This window comes from Vanacampus margaritifer, chromosome 14, assembly GCF_051991255.1.
Source record: "Vanacampus margaritifer isolate UIUO_Vmar chromosome 14, RoL_Vmar_1.0, whole genome shotgun sequence".
Classification (NCBI taxonomy): domain Eukaryota; kingdom Metazoa; phylum Chordata; class Actinopteri; order Syngnathiformes; family Syngnathidae; genus Vanacampus; species Vanacampus margaritifer.
In genome coordinates, this window is record NC_135445.1 from 12,267,658 (window position 1) to 12,287,701 (window position 20,044).

General features: G+C 36.5%; 1 protein-coding gene across 1 annotated transcript; it reads right to left on the reverse strand.

Annotated features, from left to right (window-relative positions):
* Nucleotides 1-566: 566 nt before the first annotated feature.
* On the reverse strand, nt 567-19,814 carry prlra (prolactin receptor a). Its single transcript, XM_077542321.1, has 9 exons — nt 19,647-19,814; nt 12,197-12,281; nt 11,761-11,893; nt 9,771-9,940; nt 8,454-8,620; nt 5,227-5,368; nt 4,962-5,058; nt 4,762-4,831; nt 567-2,705 (listed from the first exon to the last, which is right to left on the reverse strand). Exons 2-9 carry the CDS (start codon nt 12,255-12,257, stop codon nt 1,935-1,937), a joined length of 1,611 nt encoding a protein of 536 aa, XP_077398447.1. The 5' UTR covers nt 12,258-12,281; nt 19,647-19,814; the 3' UTR covers nt 567-1,934.
* Between the last annotated feature and the right edge of the window lie 230 nt (nt 19,815-20,044).

Here is a 20,044-nt window from a genome sequence, read left to right on the forward strand (position 1 = left end):
AGAGGTCGAAAACCTCAGATTTCCCACTTTCATGGAACGCCACACACAAGTCCGCACATTTCAGAGAGAGTTATTTAAAGATGCTATCATAAAAATAATTTATGATCACGATGCTTCGAGTGGCGGAGTGGTAGAAATGCCATTCAGTTGAGAACAATTGTAAGGTAGTTGAGGGATGTGTCCATGTATTTTGAAAATGTCATCTCAGTTTCAAACCTATGTAGAAAAACTGTAATATGGAGAGGACAAGAAAATACTAATAACATTTTTACAAATCTTTTAAAATATATTTATTTGAAAACATTTGTGGAAAATAGTGGTTTATCAGCATATTTTCAAGATTTTTTTTTTTAATGATGCTGTATAAACCTGCTTGTTGTATTCTTTACAATAAGGCTATTTAAAACCAACAAAATGTTACTTGTTGTGTACATTTCTTATTATTAGAGTAAATCCTCCAAAAATAGAGTGTGTTCCTTTTCAGATTCACATACAGTACACTCACCACTCTAGATAACAAAAATCTTCAGGTGAAACTTTGGTACCACTTTGTTCCAAGCCGAAAATACCCATAGAGAAATTACTTTATTAAAGAAGTAGTAAGCTTCTGTACAAAAATAACTTAGCAATGAAAAAAACACAGCAACACATCCACTTTTCTTTGGACACATAATTTTACATTCAGGGAGTCCTCGGTTTACGAAGGTGCTGCATTCCTATTGTGGCGGCGTAAAGCAAATTTGTGTGCTTAGTTGTTCTATGGTTATGTTTTTTCATCTCACTCACTCACTCACACACACATACACACACACACACACACACACACACAATCCCAAGAAAAAGCTTTGGCGGTTCCACTGTACATAATGGCTCATGAACAAGCTGTCACACAACCTTAAAAATGATTCAGTCTGAAAAACAGAGATGGATTCTAAAGAGAAACACCTTGAGTGTAGATTCCACAATATATTTTCTATGCAACAGATGAGCATCAGAGGCATCAACCTGAGGTGGGTCATGTGATGTCCTTAACGAGTTAATTGAACCAGGGAGACATTGATGACTGATTAATCTATTAGTTGATCATGATCGTGAAGATTTCTGTGAGTTTGTGGAGATGATTAATCATATTCTGGAGCAATTGCGGCAAAACTGAGTGCAGTAGTTGGCTGCAACCTGCAGGGGCGCTGTTGTTCACTTTGAACTAGTATAGTCTGAATAAGAAAATGACAGGAGTCTTATTAACTCATTCACTGCCATTGACGACATCACGATTAATCCAAATTTTTTATATCTGTTCTAAATGTACAATTTTTTTCTCTCTAGGTTTTCATACTTTTGTTAACAAAAGTGGGGGAAAAAATGTTAAACGAATAGAAATAGTTCAAATTAATTTTTGACGTTTATAGCCGTCAATGGCAGTGAATGAATTTAAAAAAATATTGTTAAAAATTTGCGGCGTCAGGCGATTAGTTATTAATCGTAATTAATTGCATGACATCACTAGTTAACTCATGATTATTCACAAATTTCATATCTGTTCTAAATGTACAATAAAATTAATTCCAAGTTTTCAGACTCTTGTTAACAAAAGTGGGAAAAAATGTTAAACTAATAGAAATAGTTTAAATGAATTTTTGACGTTTATAGCCGTCAATGGCAGCGAACGAGTTAAAGTCTTGTTTTTTTTGTGGGGGAAAAAAACGTATTTTTACATGAATGGATTCCTTTTTTTTAGTAAAAAGTCAATTTTACATGTAAGTCGTCTTCTTGTGAAAGAGTTATGTTACACAAATATTTTTTTGTGCATGAAAAAGTCTGTCCGCGTTCATGGAAAAAGGAGCTCAGAACATTCAATCCCATCCCGGTGAAGATGACAAAAATAACAATTACTAGATGAAGTTAGTTGAATGGCCATCCATAAAAAAGGATGCTCAGTACGTTGCCATTGGGAAAACGGCGGCTGTGTCGATGTAACCGCTCATTGGCGCGGTGGAGTGCATACAGGTGGCGCTCTTCTGGCTCGTATCACATGACCGGCCCTCGCGCCCGTCCGCCGTTCCCGCCGGCAATTTCTGGAGCAGCAGCAGCGTGTCGTCGCTGCCCACCCGCTTCACCTGGCTGTAGTCTCGCTCGTGGAAGGTGGGCGGCGGGGGGCAGCCGTCCCTGCCGCTCCACGGCTGGAGGAGGACCACGTCGTCCTCCACGACCGTCTGCACGCCCACGTACTCGACGGACCAGCGAGCGGGCGACTGTTTGTGACCGGGGGCGGAGATATTGACGTCGCTGCGGGCTTTGATCTGCTTGCACACCTGCCCTTCCGAGGGCCGCAGAAGATGAGAAGGGCCGGTGAACACGGAAGGCCACGTTCTACCTCCCGCGTCTACTCGAGCAACCTCCCAGTCTTCCGGTTCGGCTTCCCCCGTGCTGTCTTCATGCTCTTTGGGCCGGCCGCACTTTTCCATCAGCAGGGTGCGACTGTCGCAGCTACCTCGGCCCGAGTCGCTGTCGGAAGTCGAACTCTCCGACTTGAAGCCGCCGTCGGCGCTATCGAGGTCCTTGCTCGCCTCCAACATGGCCTCCAGCTCTTCTGGGATGTGCACCTCCAGGTACTCCACCAGCAGGTCGTCTCTGTTGGAGGACGACGACATCGGGGGGAATTCCGACATCGCCAGCGCACTGAAGATGTCCTCGGACTTGCCTTTCTGCATGGGAAGAACCATTTCTCGGTTATGAAAAAGTGGTGCTTGAAAGACACACTGCCCAAGTACAGTTCAGTTCAATACAACTGAATTCACTGCCATTGACGGCTATAGACGTCAAAAATTTATTTGAACAATTTCTATCAGTTACTTATTTTTTTCCACTTTTGTTAACAAGAGTGTGAAAACCTAGGATTTTTTTTATTGTACATTTAGAACAGATATAAAATTTGTGAATTAACTATTGAAGTCATGCGATTAATTAAGACGTCTGACGCGCTAAAAAATAAGAAAAAAGATTATTAAAAATTAGGGACGTCAGGCAATTATATATTTTTTATCATAATTAATCGCATGATTTCACTAGTTAACTCGCGATTAGTCACAAATTTTATATCTGTTCTAAATGTACAATAAAAAAAATATAGGTTTGCATACTCTTGTTAACAAAAGTGGAAAAATATGTGAAACTAATAGAAATAGTTAAAATGAATTTTTGACATCTATAGCCCTCAATGGCAGTGAATGAGTTAACTTTTGTGTACAATTTTTCCATATTTTATGCACAGTGTTAATGTTCAATCTGTGCATAATGTTCCAATAACTTGGAATAGCATTACAGTATTTATATGACAACCAGGACCTATTACGCTACTTTTTTCTAATGTTGGCCATTATAGTGGCGCTTGGAGAACATTTTTAGGTGGTACTTTGTATAAAAGGCTTGTAAACATCTGGCTTATAAATGTCACTTCAATGTTCTTACTCGGTCACAAGATACCAGAAGCTTGCACCAAAGCAACACAATGGTGCCTTGAGATATGAGTTTCATTTGCGTGACTACACTCATATCGCAAATGATCTTTCCCCATTTTAATGAATGCAAATGTAATTCATCTGTTCCTTTAAAATAAAGTTTTTTAATAAGAAAAACAGCACTGCAATATTGAACATTATAAAAAATATATAACAACAACATGATTAAATTGAATGTTAAAAAAATATACAGTTTTTGCACCATGAATAATTTATTGTGATGGTGTGGCTACTTCATGTGTAATGTACACACAGATAATAAAGAATATATATGCCTGTAAGTATTGTTGGTTAGCTAGTTATAACGAGGGCTGTCAGTCAACCTTGACCGCAAATTAACCACACATTTTAAATGTCCAATAAAATATATTTTTCAAGTTATTAATTCTCTTGTTAAATAACATAAAAGTAGACAAATATGTTCATCGTGTATTTCATTGATACACTAATTTCATAATAATTCATAAAGTTATATAAGTTAAAAAGATATACTATACAAGTTCAATGAGTGTAAAACATTGAGTCTTCGATTTCTGTTGAGCTAATTTTTCTGCCACTAGGCGGCATTAGCGTTTCATGTTGGATGTTGACGACCGAAACGGTACATTTTCATTTCAAATCAAGGGCAAAATTAATTAGAACATGAAGCAACTTGATGACTCCTGCCCATTCTATTCATTGTAAATTACAACTAGAGCCAAGTCACGACAAATGTAAATTCTATTGTTGCTCAGCTATGTTATAGTCACGCCTTCGTACAACAATGTTTGCCTTCATTTTGTTCCATTTGGATGCACATTGTCGTTAGCGACTGAGCTTTCCTAGCAGACTACGTGATTGTGTGCATTTATGTTGTTGTTCTTTTTTTCAGAATGAAAGGATAAAGCAAAACCGTACATTTCTTCTAAGTAAAAGGCAGCGGCACTCAGTGGGAAGATGAAGTGGTCGGACCCAGCAATTTTCCATCTTTCATCAAAAAGCCATAACAACAGTGCGTAGATGTAAAGCCCCTCGAACATTATAGGCAGAAGGCAATTTTCAAGCTTCATTCCATGCCGACATGGAATGAGGGAGAAAATCGACAGTGCAATTTTATTGTGTTAGGGCACTAACAGTATGTGTACCATCGATTTAAGTCCCCCCCCCCGACAGGGTTGGAGGGGTGGGGGTCATCTAACTCTCTCACTCTGATTTACAGATTTTGTAGGATCTCGACATGTAATATGTATGTTGCGGTTATTACCTTTAGAAGCTGCTGATCAAATCCTTTTATTTTGGGACCAGGGACCGGTGGTAGGAGGCAGTGTTTCAAGCTTCTCGGATGAAAATAACAAGAGAAACAACAGAATTACAAACAAAAGATCTTATACAAAAGCTGCAAAGTCAATAAACGAGAGGCGACACACTTCACTCTATTGTCAACACTTCTTTCTTTTCTTTTACCTGCGACTATTCATGTGCAGCAGCCATGTGATGATGAGGAAGATCAAGGCACAAACAGCGGTGATGACGATCCACGCTGATTTTTCCCGATGGAAATCTGAAGGTATATTTCAAAACAAATCATCACAAACACAAAACGACCTCTTGTCTCTTACTCAATTGTTGTCTTTGTTGCAGTCAACACTATATTGTACATTGAATCCAGGTTACAGAACAAAAACCTTTATGATTGCTACAATGGTTATTTGTGTGTGTGATGTCTTACAGTCAGGAAACCGGATTTGAGACGTGGAGCTCCATTCGCTCCAGAAGCCGTGGTCGGGTTTGCAGCGCACCTGAACGAGGTTCAAGCCGCCGGAACGCAGGCTGAAAATGTTGAAAAGCTTCTGCTGGCCAGCCACGTGAGTCTGAACACACACAACACAGCTTTTTAAAATGGTATTGGAAAATATTGTAACGGATATATAATGCAGATGGACCTCTGCGAAGACTGAAGAAGAACTATTAATGCATTCACTGCCATTGACGGCTTTAGACGTCAAAAATTCATTTGAACTATTTCTGTTAGTTTAACATTTTTTCCACTTTTAACAAGAGTATGAAAACCTAGGAAAAAAAAGTTATTGTACATTTAGAACAGATATAAAATTTGTGATTAATCGTGAGTTAACTATTGAAGTAATGTGATTAATTACAATAAAAAAATGTAATCGACTGATGACCTAATTTCCAATAATTTTTTCTTTTCTTTTTTTAAATAATATTATTTTCAAAAACCTAATTTCTAATAATCTTTTTCTTTTCTTTTTTAAAATGATCTTTTTTTCAAAAAACAAAAGATGATTAAAATTAGGGCATCAGGCGATTAATTTTTTTAATTGTAATTAATCGCATGACTCATGATTAATCACAAATTTTATATCTGGTCTAAATGTACAATATTTGTTTTCTTACTCTTGTTAACAAAAGTGGAAAAAAAATGTTAAACTAATAGAAATAGTTCAAATGAATTTTTGACGTCTATAGCCGTCAATGGCAGTGAATGAGTTAAGAAAATTTAGTTCATTGTGTATGATAGTTATGTTAGAAGTCACTTCCTGGTTCACAATGGAAGATGTAATGAAACTGTTGGTCAGATGTTATGTTTTACTCTGTTTGATCATTTCTCTCCAAAACCTCTTTCTATCTAAATCCATATCCAATAAATATCCATGCCAATACAAATGTTAACAGAGGGGGGACTCGATTGCAGATTCTCAGTGTAGTAACACGTTGTGCCACAAAAGCTCTACTGGATACAGATATAAGGTTAATAAGAGCAAGAAAATGTGGCGGAGAAGGTCACCAATACGCATAGGCTGATACCAGATTTTGACGATAGGATAACTATGAGCAAAAATATTAAAATATTAAATTAAAATTATAGCTCTAAAATGACATTTTGGGTGGGAATATTTAGATAAACATAGCACAGGTTGTTTTTTTCCCATTCAACCCAATCTTTTTTATTTTTAAACAAAAATATTAAATATTTAGAGTTTAAGTTAAGTTTCAATACATAAATAAATAAAGAAGTCTTAACATTCTTCTTTTGCTTTACTTTTTTTTTATATTAAGTCTTAGTGTTAATATTCATATTGTCCTTAGGGCTGATAAGTACCCGCTGGCACATTTTTAAAAAAACAAAAATTTTTTTAGGGCAATGCACATTAATCAAAGCATAAAGGCAATCGTGTTCGCAGTGTCTTGGCCTTGCTCCCTCCTCCTCCTCCGACCATAACTACTCTCCGAGAAGGAGAAAAAGATTAATTGGAGGCAATTCACTTCAAGGAGGCAATTAGTTACTCAACTATGCAAGCAGTCAATCATAAAAGAAGAGCTCATTACTAGAGAAAGCCAGCATTAGCGGAAATTAAAATCTTGACTATTTAAAACATGCCTAGTCCCCAATTAAGCTGCAGTCATAGTTTTTTTTTGAGAATGTTGTTTGTACAGTGCAGTGAAAAAGTATTTACCCTCTTATCAAATTCCCATTTTTTTGCTTAGTTTCCCCACTTTAATATTTGAGATAATCCAATGGTAAATATCTGACAAAATTAATCCAACTAAAGATAGGATTGCAATTTTTAAAGGGTGATTTTATTTATGAAGGAAACAAAGCTTTTCTTTTTTTTTTACTAGTAAAGTGCTTGCTCCAATTGGGGCATCATGCTGCCGTGGCCACCTCAGAGTGCACCACCGTTCCACCGACAATTTTCCATATCGCTAAATGGACAACGAGTCAATAATAGCATATTATTTGTATATTGAATATTAATGATAAATTTAACTGATTTACATGCAAGGGATTTAACCCTATAAAGCCAAATGTACCATATTAAATACAAGACATTTTAAGCCCTCAAGATAAAGGTGTCACCTTATGTGACAAAATTGGAGATTATCTGCCATTTTGTATTTTGAAGCATATTGGCATTTGTCTTTTGAAAACATTGAAGGCAGGTAAGAAATCAAATTAACCCTATAAAGCCAAGCATATCATATTAAATACATGAGATTTTGAGCCATGTATTTCATGAGTATAATATTTTTTCCCCACCATTAAAACCCTGACGTATATGATCTGACCCATGCATTGCACGGATAATCCATTAGAGGGCAGTAATCACCCTCTGATGGCTTTTCCAGCAACCTTGCAAGATCGCCCCAATTGAGAAAGGAGCTTATTAATAGTGGGAAATGTTCTTTTTGATTTTTGTAAATACTTAATACTTAATATTTTTGGATTTTTAAATTTTGTTTGGGGGGAATGTTTGATATGTCTGTTTATTATTACCGGCATATTTTTGACAGTTAGAAATGTACGAATTCAAAGCATTGTGACCGGATGTATCAAATATGATACAAATCAGTGGAAGTTGATTTTCACGAGAAAAAAAAAAGTTTGTTCAAACGGACCAATAAATACACTATTTAGAAAGAATCAGAATTTTCTCTCATATATTTCATGCTTTAGGCTTTATAGGATTAAGACCAGCTGAAATAGCTTGAAAAATTGTATTATGTTTTTTTCCCCCAAACCAAATTATCTTGCAAACCCTACAAAAGGGGACATTTAAGTTATTTGATAAATGTGGAAAAAAATAGGCGTTAATGAGTTTTTCTTTAACATGTGCCAAACTGACACTAAGTTTAGCGGAAATTCATTTTGCAATTTTTGTGTAAACCCCGCTAACGTTAAAACCAAAACAAAACCTCCCACATTTGTGCTTTTGCACTACTAGAGATCTCAGATAAAGGCGCATTCAACACAAAGCGGGGATTTTATAAAGTGTCCTAATCCGAGGGAGCAGCTGGCACACGGACTGAGGCGTGTGAGCTCAGGTTTCATCCATTGGCCGCTGCCTTGGAGACTTCCGTCGGAGCGGGTTACTCCACGTCGACGAAGGCCACAGGTAGCAATAACCAGGACAAAAGGTTACCTGTACGTACCTCCCACTCGTTTTCCCCCTCCGACCGGATGCGAAGCTCGTAGATGAGTGTGATCCAGCCGGAGCGAGTGTCGGCCTTGCGGGGCGGCGCCCACGTCACTCGCAGGAAGGGCCAGCCTTTGTCCTCCATGATGCTCAGTGACACGTTCTCAGGAGGGTTGGGTTGGACTGCAGAGGAAGACAACATCAAAAAATGCATCATATTTATCAGGGCCATTTTTTTCAGACTGATGCCAAATACTCAATTCTTGAGTAGTAACCGATACCAATAGCAAGTCCTGATACCACTAGTCCTTTTGATACATAAAATTTTCCCCAAAACACAATGACAGATAGTTTTAAAGAAAGACTTTAAAATTGATTTCAAAAATTTATTTGAACTATTTCTATTAATTACCATTTTTATTAACAAGAGTATGAAAACCTAGATTTTTTTATTGTACATTTAGAACAGATATAAAATTTGTGATTTGTTAACTATTGCTAAAAAATTAATCGTCTGACGCCCCTAATTTTTAATAATCTTTTCTTTTCTTTTCTTTTTTATTAGGGGCATCAGGCAATTAATTTTTTTTTTAAATTGTAATTAATCACATAATTTCACTAGTTAACTCACGATTAATCACAAATTTTATATCTGTTCTAAATGTACAATATTTTTTTCTAAGTTTTCATACTCTTGTTAACAAAAGTGGAAAAAAATGTGAAACTAATAGAAATAGTTCAAATGATTTTTTTACGTCTATAGCCGTCAATGGCAGTGAATGAGTTAATAACTTCTTTTTTTGTGGTACTTTTTGTTTAAATTCACAAAAAGTAATGATCATAACCAACAATAATGAAACATTAAATAAAGTAATAACACAAAAATTAAAGTGTGAATGCTTAGTGGAGCGGAATGATTTTCACTTAGTCAATTAGGATTTATTTTCCCTCAATATTGCGATGTATTACGCAATTATTTTTTTCAGATAAATTAATCTGTTCTGTATTTTAAAAAAAATCTGATTTATTATATATAAATATTTTGGCCTTATAGGTTAGCCTTCCGCTAAAATAAAAGCAAAAGAACCATGATTTAATATCAAAGCTGTCCTTGGCATTAAGATGCCACAAGATGGCGCCAAAGTAATATTTTATTGCTTTGGCTTGTGCATAACATTTTGCTGGCTCATCTGATGGCAGTCCAAACTATAAAGCATCAAATTTTTCTAAAAATGTTGAACTTGGAGGTTCCATGAAGAAAACAAACATTTTACTACCAAGAGAAGACGAAGGCAGCCTCAAGGACAAGATGGCCGCACGTACAAACCCTCACCGATATAGACCACGTCGACATCCACGGGGTCGGAGAAGTTGCTGCCCAGTCGGTTGGTAGCCACCACGGTGATGTTGTAGTTGACCCAGATTGACGTGTTGTTCTTGTTAAAGAAGCACGAGTTCTCCCCTCCCGTGAAATAGTCGGGGCACTCGTACACAAAGTCAGAGCTGGAGGCAGGAGTGGGGGGGGGGGGAACCATTACTGAGCTTGGAAGGTAAATGATTAGTGATTACTGATTGTAAGGGGGTTTGTTTGTGTAAAACTGCAGTACATGAAAATGGACAAACAAGCACAGGGCAGCACAATTAACTAAATTAAAAGTGGAATACGATGTTCGGCGTTGAGTGGCTGAAGGAATACAGATGTGCAAATTGCCAAAGGCATTGTAAAGCACTAAGTGGTTGGTTAGGCTGTAAAGACGAATCCATTTGCACTGAATAAGAGCAGCATAATTGATCGAATAAATGAAAGTTACTCCATAATTCTCGTCAGTATCTTCAGGCATAAAGGAGACTTCCCATTAAATTAAACACATGACAAATTGCTAGTTACGCCCAAACAGAAAATCCTGCATTTCATTCGCCTGAGTCTTTCACACAGAACACAGCGAAGGCAGGATACTGGTTAATACGAACCTCACAATTAGACACGTTAGTTCCCAAGTGTGGTGTGATGCAGAAAATATTTGGGAGCGACAACTGCATCTCATGTTACGATTATGACGAAAAGTGCTACCATGAGAAAAAAATGGTGATATTTCAAGATAAATGTGTCACTTTTGTAACAAAATTAGTGATAGACCAATTATCTGCAATTTTGTATTTTGAAGCTTATTCATATTCAATCAAATTAACCCTAAAACGCCAAACGTAACATATCAAATACTACAAGACATTTTGAGCCAGATATTTCATGAGTATAAGATTTTTTTTTCCCATTAAAACCCTGACGTATATGATCCGACACATGCATTGCACAGATAATCCATTAGAGGGCAGTATCACTCAGCTGATGGCTTTTCCAGCAAACTTGCAATTCAGAATGGAGAAACATCTATACTTATTAATAGTGGGAAGTGTTCTTTCTGATTTTTGGAAATACTAATATGTTTGATATGTCTGTTTATTATTATAGTTTTGACAGTTATAAATGTATGAATTTAAAGCATTGTGGCCGGATGTATCAAATGTGACACAAATCAAATGTCATATGTGAAAGTTGATTTAAAAAAAAAAATTATGTTTTTTGTTGGTTCAAAAGTACAATAAATACTTTATTTACAAAGAATCGGAATTTTCACTAATATATTTCACGGTTCAGGCTTTATGGGGTTAAAACAGTGTTATTTTGGCGCTGCATCACAGCCAAAATGCTGGGAACTTCCTACAATTTTTGTTTGAACTTCAAACAAAGATAAGTGAAAGTTGAATATTCACATTTTGGAAAACTTTATTTACTCTAGAAAACTTTAGCGAGCTATTTATTTGTTGAAGAATTTATTCAACTTTCAAGGAGAGACTTGCTGCTGTGCCTGGGAGCTTCCTGTTATTTTTGTGGTTTCATTTAAAAATCATTTGTGATTTATGTCGTAAAGTAGTAGAAGTAATTTCTACGACTCCTTAACAAAAAAGGTTGTCACAACAAAACTTTTTTTGTTTATTATCTAAAAATAATCAAATTACAACAATATTAGTAATCAATTTTGCACATAAAAAATAATGAGAATAAATTACATTTTAATATTACAGGAAAAAAAACTTTAAAACTTTAAAAATTAAAATGTTTAATAATGCCGGAAAAAAATATTTATGTATTTAGTTATTACAATTAAGTTGGAAATTTGTATGTTGCAAAAACACCGTTCCTGGCCATGTATGGCCCACGGGTCGCAGGTTTCCCACCACTAGTGTGCAATGCAGTAATCATGACTGGAGGATGCTGACAAAGCACGATGAAATAGAAGACTAGAAAGAAGGGAAGCCCTGACCTTTCTTTGCCGTAGTAGAGCGCGTACGTGGTAGGCAGTCCTCCGTCGGAACCAGGCTGCCACCAGCAGGTGAAGGTCTCTTTTTCAGGAGAGCGACAACTGGTCAGTGTGGGCTTCCCTGGCGGACTCAGACCTGAGAGACAGACAGGAAGGAAGCTTTAGACCCATACTCTTGTGGCCGTTTTATGAAATTAGAAGAATAGAAAATGGACGTTAATTTGACACAATTTTAACGAAAAACGCTATATTGGGAAATGTAGGTCTTTTTTTTTTTAAATGGACTCAAGAGTTGAGTACTAATACTAGTATCGGTCTGAAAAAAAAAAGTGGCAAACCAGACAAGGCACTTTCTGAAAACAAGTAGAAGCAGGAAGCTTTGGCTTTGGAAATTGGCTTTGGACACAACCCGCCCAACACCCCCCCCCCGAGGGTGTACCTTTAGCGTGTGATGTGACAACCAGCAACAGCAGCCAGGTCAACTCCAGAACGTTCCTCATCGCGGCACCACACACCCTTCAGGGCTGCAGGAAGGACAGAAAACATCAACAATGGCGGTTAAGGGGGGTTTGTGCTAGTGCTGTGTGTTTTTTGCTAAATTGCTAAAATTTCCATGACAACTCTAACCCTAAACCTTTCTGTTCAAAACATGATGAGGAAACAAGTTGACATTTTACGAGAACGATGTCAGAGTGTTACAGAGGCAGGGAGTGTCTCGTAACTGCAAAAGTAAAGTCGTAACATTCCGAGGAAAATGAATTTAAACTATGAGAATAACGTCATAATTTTTGCGTATAAATATTCAGAGAAAAGGTTGCCATGTTATGTGAATTAAGATCTAATTTTGAGACAAAAACTCCTATGATAAGCCAAAAGTTGTCATATTTTGAGAATAAATATGTACTTTCTGCACAAAAAAACTCAATATTAGGAAAAAAATGCACTGGTAAGTGAGAATTTTTGCAGCGCAGTTCGAATATTATGAGAATTTGTGATGTTATGTGAATTAAGTAGAAATTTACCAACAAAAATGTTATTAGAACAAAGGTAGCCATTATATGAGAATAAGGTCATCATTTTTAGGGGAAATAAAGTCTTAATTTGCAATTTTAATATTGCAATATTATACATAATAACACATATTTTCACATAAACAAATTTCGAATTTTTGCAGAAAAAAAGTCTTAAAATTTAATATAAAAAATTACAATGAGAAAAATGTGCAAATTCCTGCATTTAAGAGTCCAGGTTTCCCCCCCTTAGAAAATTACAAAACTTTTTAATAGCACAAAAAAAAAAATGTGTGTGCAACTTTGTTCTTGTAAAGTCAGCCTTTTTTCTTGTTGAGTTGTGATTTTTTTTCCTATTATGTACTTAGTGTTAGGGACGCAGGTGTTTGTTTGTTTGTTTCATTCATACATTTTACGTAATTTCTGCACTATTTTTCACATAAAATTGTATTTTTTTTCTTGTGAAATTATGACTTTTGGGGGGGACAAATGTCTTTTTTAGTGGTAGCTTGCAGTTGGCAAACAAGTAGTAATGTACATTACTGCCACCTAGTGCCCATTTATCTGTAATGCAATGGGCTGTTTGGCATCATATTCGCAAATTCACATCATATTTTATTTTGGGTGTGTCCTATTATCTGTTATTCACTGAAAAGTGTACGTATTCATTTAACATTTTGGTGCTCAGACCAAAGCAGTAAAAGTATTGCTTTTTTGCCATCTGGAGGAATCTTGGTTCCTAGGAGCTATGTTTAAGTGAGGTGAAGAGCTTTATTTAGACAAAAGTTGTGCTTTGCCACATATGCAGGCAATTATAAACCTTTAACTCATTCACTGCCATTGACGGCTATAGACAGCAAAAATTCATTTTAACTATTTATATTAGATAAACTTTATTTTCTTCACTTTTGTTAACAAGAAAACCTAGAAACAAAATTATTGTTCATTTTAAACAGATATAAAATTTGTGCTTAATCGTGAGTTAACCATTGAAGTCATGCGATTAATTACAATAAAAAAAAGGAACCACCTGACGCGATTAAAAATATATATAATTAAAAATTAGAGACGTCAGGTGATTAATTTTTTTAAAATCGTAATTAACTGCAGGACTTCACTAGTTAACCCACGATTAATCACACATTTTATATCTGTTCTAAATGTACAAGAAAAAATGCATAGTTTTTTTTTTTTAAATATATTAAAAAATGTTGTTTTATTTTATTAAAAAATAATAATAATTCTGGAGAGCTCAGTATTGTTCAGTCTGTAATTTTATGTCATCATCATTGCTCTCTCTTTTAAATTGAATTTAAAAAATATATATATATTTTGCACGTGCGTGTGTGTGTGTGCGTGCGTGTGAGCGTGTATTCATTTGTTCACCTAAAACCTATTAAAAAATCCCATACCGTTCACCTAAACCGAACACTTCCAGCCAGAGTCGTGAGGCCGTCAGGAGACCCGAGGAAGGACCAAAGAAAAGAAAGGAAAGTGAAATCTAAAATTTATAGGTTCTTATATTCTTGTTAACAAAAGTGGAGAAAAATGTAATAGAAATAGATCAAATGAATTTTTTTTTTTACATCTATAGCCGTCAATGGCAGTGAATGAGTTAATGTCACTCAAACTCAATATATATCCGTCTGAGAAAGGACACTTTTATTCTCGTTCTCCCAAATCAACAGAGCGGATTAATCAAAGTGTTCATCATATATACAGTACCGTATTCCCCTCTTTGTGAGGGTTTACGCTAAGGATTAAACATGAAAATAAATACAATCCTCTCCATTTCTGTCTACCTCTACCAGCTGGCACATGCGGCAGAAGCGATTGCATAACCGGGCAGCGGCTCGCTCTTAGCATTGCTAGTACACAGCGTGACCTTTTTCATTACTGAACCCGCCTAGGACGGATGACCCGTAAGCTATCTCGCTAACTAGAAGAAGCACATCTGGCGACGTGCAGATGTTTTGTGAAACGTGTAGTAATCACGACGTTACCCTGCTAGTCTCATGACATTGTAGCTATTTAGTTAGCCTAGAGCGCCACTTTTTCAACGCTCTCCTTGGTGGTGCCTTGATACTGTCACCATGATCTGCTAATTGGCATTAAGGTCACGCCACTGGATTAGCTTCCTGCTGTATATAGCGGTGCTTACGTAACTGGAGGGCGGGCGTCCAATAAGCTGCTAAGAAGACAGGAGAGCGCCACGAAGCAGCGTCAACTGTGAAGCCCTTCAACGCTGGGCAGCGTGTTAAACGTAAAACCGCTACCAAAGTGGCCTGATTTTCAGGAAGATGTATGTCCGCCACTCGGCTTGACCTCATCCCTAATTGTACCGTTAAATATAAATTTGTACGTACTAGCTGGAAACTCTATCACCCCTTATCATAAATAAATAAATAAATACATGTAAATTTTAACACCTTTTTAAAAAAGTATGAACTAGTTAATTTTTGAAAAATTTAAATTCTGAACTATGAACTGAACAAGTTTATTTGAACATTTGTGAGCTGAACTTTGAACTAGTTCGCATAGAAAATAAACTTTCCCAACACTGTCTACACTTTTTTCAAGAGGTTGGGCCTCAATTTAGAGGAGGTAGCTAATTGGTCCATTTTCAAGACAGTAAACCAATCAGGATATAGAATGAAAGTTGCCCAACTCTATCCCTGTAACATAAATGTGGTGTGAATGAATCCACTTTCACACAGCCTGTAAAAGATGTAATTTTGACATATTTTATTCCCTTGGCATTGGCATTGGGTGGGAGGGCTCAAGGTTGAGGAACATATTATAAGGCTTGAGTCAGCATATTCTGCTATTCACCGCCGGTTGTCGCATTTTATACAACAGAAGTCAAGTAATATTCACAAAGAAACGAGACGATGTGGCACCCAAGGTGAGACTTTTTCAATTTTAACATTGCCTTTAATTTAATTCAGTATAATTTATTTAAGTATAAAATTGAACTTTTTTTTACTTTCATGTTTCATTACCATCAAACAAGTCATGTAAGTGACTTTTTGTTGCGACATCTAATTGGACAACCCAAAAGGAGCAACAACTTGACTTTCTTTGCTCTTCTTTTTTTCTTCCCTCTTTTTTCCATCCCTATTCTCTGAACAGTATTGGTTATGTTGACATGTTTTCGGTTCTCTGGAGTTACATTAAAAACAAGGCCCTCCAACCACACAGAGAGAAAAGGATAAAAATACCTTACATTAGCCACTGGCAATGAGGTGCATGAAAAGAAAAAGCTACAAAAATAACAAAAACTACACAATAATATGGTTTATGTGCCCCCATTAGTCTAAACATGGCATTCTGGTGAATATTGTGCTTGGATAATATGAATTAGACAGCAAAATCCGCCTGTTTTTTTAATTAATCTCAAGGGCGGCCATTTTGCCACTTGCTCTCGACTGATAATGACATCACGGTTGTTCAGAGCTCAGGCAACTACTAATCACGGCTCACCTGTTTTCTGTGGCTGATAAAAAGGGGGTGGAGTTTGCCTTTTAATTCATATTCCACCAACGCAATAATCAGAATACCATGCTTAGACTAGTGAACATATCATTGTAAAGAATATTTTTGGGTTGACTTCCCTATTACATTTTACATTTTAACCCTTTAACTAATAACAGAAATATAATAAACATTGGGGTTTTCTCTCTCTCTCTCTCTCTCTCTGACATTTCACTTTTTTCTACAACAAATAAGGTTGTCACTGTTGCTTTAATGTATTAGTTCAAATAAATAATTCATGCAAACAATTAATGTACATGTTCTTATTGCCCTTTAATATGTAACATTTAAGAAAAGGGGCAAGTCTTGCATTTACAAACTTGCACGTTTGGTTTAAGATTTGCACATTCACTTTAAAAGCAGATGGGTCCAAAATGGACTGACCCTGTACTTGGGTCGATTTGACCCAACTTAGGGTTAAGAAATTGGTCTTTCAATGTAAAACAACTCATAAATGGTCAGATATTTTACTTGGGTCACAAATTGGGTCATTTTGTATAAAACAACCCAGAAAGTTGGGTCAAATTAACCCATAAAGTGGATCAGTCCATTTTTGATCCACAATTGCATTATTTTTGACCCAACTGTTTTTAGAGTGTTTGAAAAAAAAAACACACAAACTGCATACTGGTGTAATTGAATGAGTGAAATCCTTTTTGTAACATCATTGCTCGTAAATATGCTGCAATGGACTTCCTTTAACTTGCGCAATGAAGGACTCGAGCAGTGACAATTATGACTCAAGTGCTTATATACACAGTTAAAAAGCAAGCATTTAGGTTATTTATGTCCTTCCTTCCTGTTTTTTTTCCCGACAATATGGTCACTTTGAGATGGATGTAGAATAGTGCATTGGCGAAGGCTTGGTATGAATAAACAGGTGAGGCTGCTGAATATTTTTTTTGTTTGTTTTTTAACAACAGCCTTGTAAAGCAGCAGCAACAATAGCCCCCACACAAAAGTGCAATCATTATCAGCCCATGAATCGCCATAAGAGCTGAATTATATTTCAATCTCAGATAAAGACAGTCACAGCAGTACTTTTTTGTGTTACATTTAGCCATTACCATTCCATGGAAATTCAAATCAATTGTAAAACAAACCAACAGCAAAGTCCACTTAAAAATGTATTTCTAATCATGTCAAGCATCTTCAAGTGGCAGCAGACTGCCGAGTCATATAAAAGACCAATTAGCCCCACCATTCAAAAGGACGGAAAATGCCGCCGTCGCTAGCTAGCAGGCTAGTTTGGTAAATTTAAAATCTGATTGGTTAAAAAAAGAAAGAATAAAGAACGCAAAAAATATGATTGACACATTATTATTGTGTACTGGAAGCTGGGCAGCCAAAACAGGCTATGAAATGAATTCATATAATTTGTGAGTTGCAAATGGAGGGCAGTGCTTCTGACAGCATTTAAGCTAGCAGAGAAGGCTTTAAACACCCTGAGTGCACACAACTGCTTAGTAAGATGCATTTATTAGTTCATTACAGAAGATTAAGAATGTATACCTGTCAGTACTGCTATTGTATCGCTGTGTTCAAATATACGTGGCCTAAACAGTTAGAACACATCAGTGCTTGTTTCATTAGCCCGTCTGGAGAGATGGGGAATCTAGAGTCCCGAAAGTAAAAACCCTGCCACAGATTAGCTTTAGCTACATGTGCTTATACTCAACTCGCAGGTCAACAAGCTCGTGGCTAAAACCAAACTATTTCAGGCTTTTTATTTTGTGTACCTGGATTCCCCAACTGTGCGGCTCTGTGACATTTTGAATTGTGTGTTAGCAATAGGCTGGCGGACTTTCGAGGGGGAAAAAAAGTCACATTGTTTGGTTAAATACATAACATGTCTTTGTTTTATGTTTAGTTTTACAGTAAACTTGAACTAAGAGTGGCAATAAACAGCAAGCACGTGGCCTCTATTTTGACAGTTGTTAACTGTCTGCTTGTTTTAAAGTTCAACGCCCACTACAATACATCCGGGAAGTAATCACAGCGCTTCACTTTGTCCACATTATGCTACAGCCTCATTCCAAAATCGAATAAATGTATTTTTCTCCCTCAAAATTCTACACATGCATTTTGGCAAATTTCTTAAAAACAGAAAACTAACAATTATCATGTATCTAAGTATTGTATGTTTGTTAATTTACATATTCTTGAAAAAAAAATACAAATATGAAAGCAAAAACACAACCAATGACCCCACCTAAGGAGAATAAAATATAAAAATATCTGGGGGGGGGGGGGGGCTAATAACACTGTGTATAGCCTCAATAAAAATATCTTCTACCTAATTAATTAATATTTGAATTGAATTATTCACAGCCTTTGTCACAAAACTCAAAATTGAGCTTCACGTTTCATCCTGTTTCCACTGATCGTTCTTAAGAGGTTCCAACAGCTTAATTGGAGTCCACTTCTCTATAAAAAAAGATCCCACAGGAGACAGACGGTGCATGTCAGAGCACAAACCAAGCATCAAGTCAACAAATTGTCTGCAGACCTTGAATGACTACCCTTGAGTGACCTAATGATGACAAGCCTAACTCAAATGCAAGCCATATACTGGACAGCATACTGTACGTATATAAAGCACGGGTGCAATAACAGTGGAAACGTTTTCTAACATTGTAATCCAGTATTGACTTGATCGACTTGTTGCTATAACGGACAACACCTCTCTCCCCCGCAACCCGCTTGAACCAGACTCAAGCAAACGCCAGCGGACACGCAGATCACAGTCATGAAAATCCCATTACAGGATCTATTGTAAGGCTTTTAAGCATATGCAATGACAATTCCGCTTTTGCAAAAGCTGTATTCCTTATTGGAATGATTTCATTAGATTGTACAAGTGTACTCTGTGTGTATTTTCCACTCACATGCACACTCAAAGTAAAGAAGAAAGAAAAACATGCACACATACTCTAAGCTGAGTATGCACTTAAAATATTGTTTCTACTGTATTTGCAATGAATATTTGATAACAATATTTAAAAATACTGTATATGTTTTATTAATGTACTATTTTATTTGTAATTCAAATTTAGATCATATTTTTAGATATTTTAATTTTGTACTATTTTATTTGTAATTAATATATATTTTTTAAATAGTTTGAGCAACATTTTTGTAGTTTGGAATTTATATTAAATAATATAAATGAGTATTCTTTTTATGCATACTTTTTTTTTTTTTTTTACTACACACAATATTGAATTTCAATACACTAATACATAGATGCATGTACCTTCTACAACCCAGTGTGACACCACTCATGACACTTCTGCCCTGTAAATAGAACATATATAAATCAATCAATATGAAAAACTAACTTACCAGCCAGTCAGTGTTTCAGCGCGTGTCCACGTAAGCCGGCTGTGGCACTCCATACAAGAGCGGACCGGTCCAAGTAATTCTGCCCGGAGGCGAGACATTACTGGCAGAGCCGCGTGGTTGGTTCAAGCCTTGGTGTGGGAGGAAACTTCGCAACATCCCTGCGCCTCCCAAAACAAGGGAGGGGAGGGTGACTGGCTGTTGTTTCGCACGCCCCTTTCACGCTTAACAGGCGGAGCTGAAAAGCAACTTTACAACAGTTACATTACATACTGTATAACTCTACTGCTGAATGAAAGTAAGACCACAACAATTAAAAGGACAATCATTTTGGTACCCTCAAAATGGATGTGGAAACAAATCAAAGGTTTTCCCCCTAGGTCGTGGCATCTGTAAAGCTG

Excerpts from the sequence above, each read along its gene's own strand:
- prlra (XM_077542321.1), bottom strand. The coding sequence starts at position 12,257 with ATGAGGAACGTTCTGGAGTTGACCTGGCTGCTGTTGCTGGTTGTCACA. Across the intron at positions 5,369-8,453 it reads AGGGGGAAAACGAGTGGGAG|ACTCACGTGGCTGGCCAGCA; the intron begins GTACGTACAGGT and ends GTGTGTGTTCAG. Across the intron at positions 5,059-5,226 it reads TCAAATCCGGTTTCCTGACT|ATTTCCATCGGGAAAAATCA; the intron begins GTAAGACATCAC and ends ATATACCTTCAG.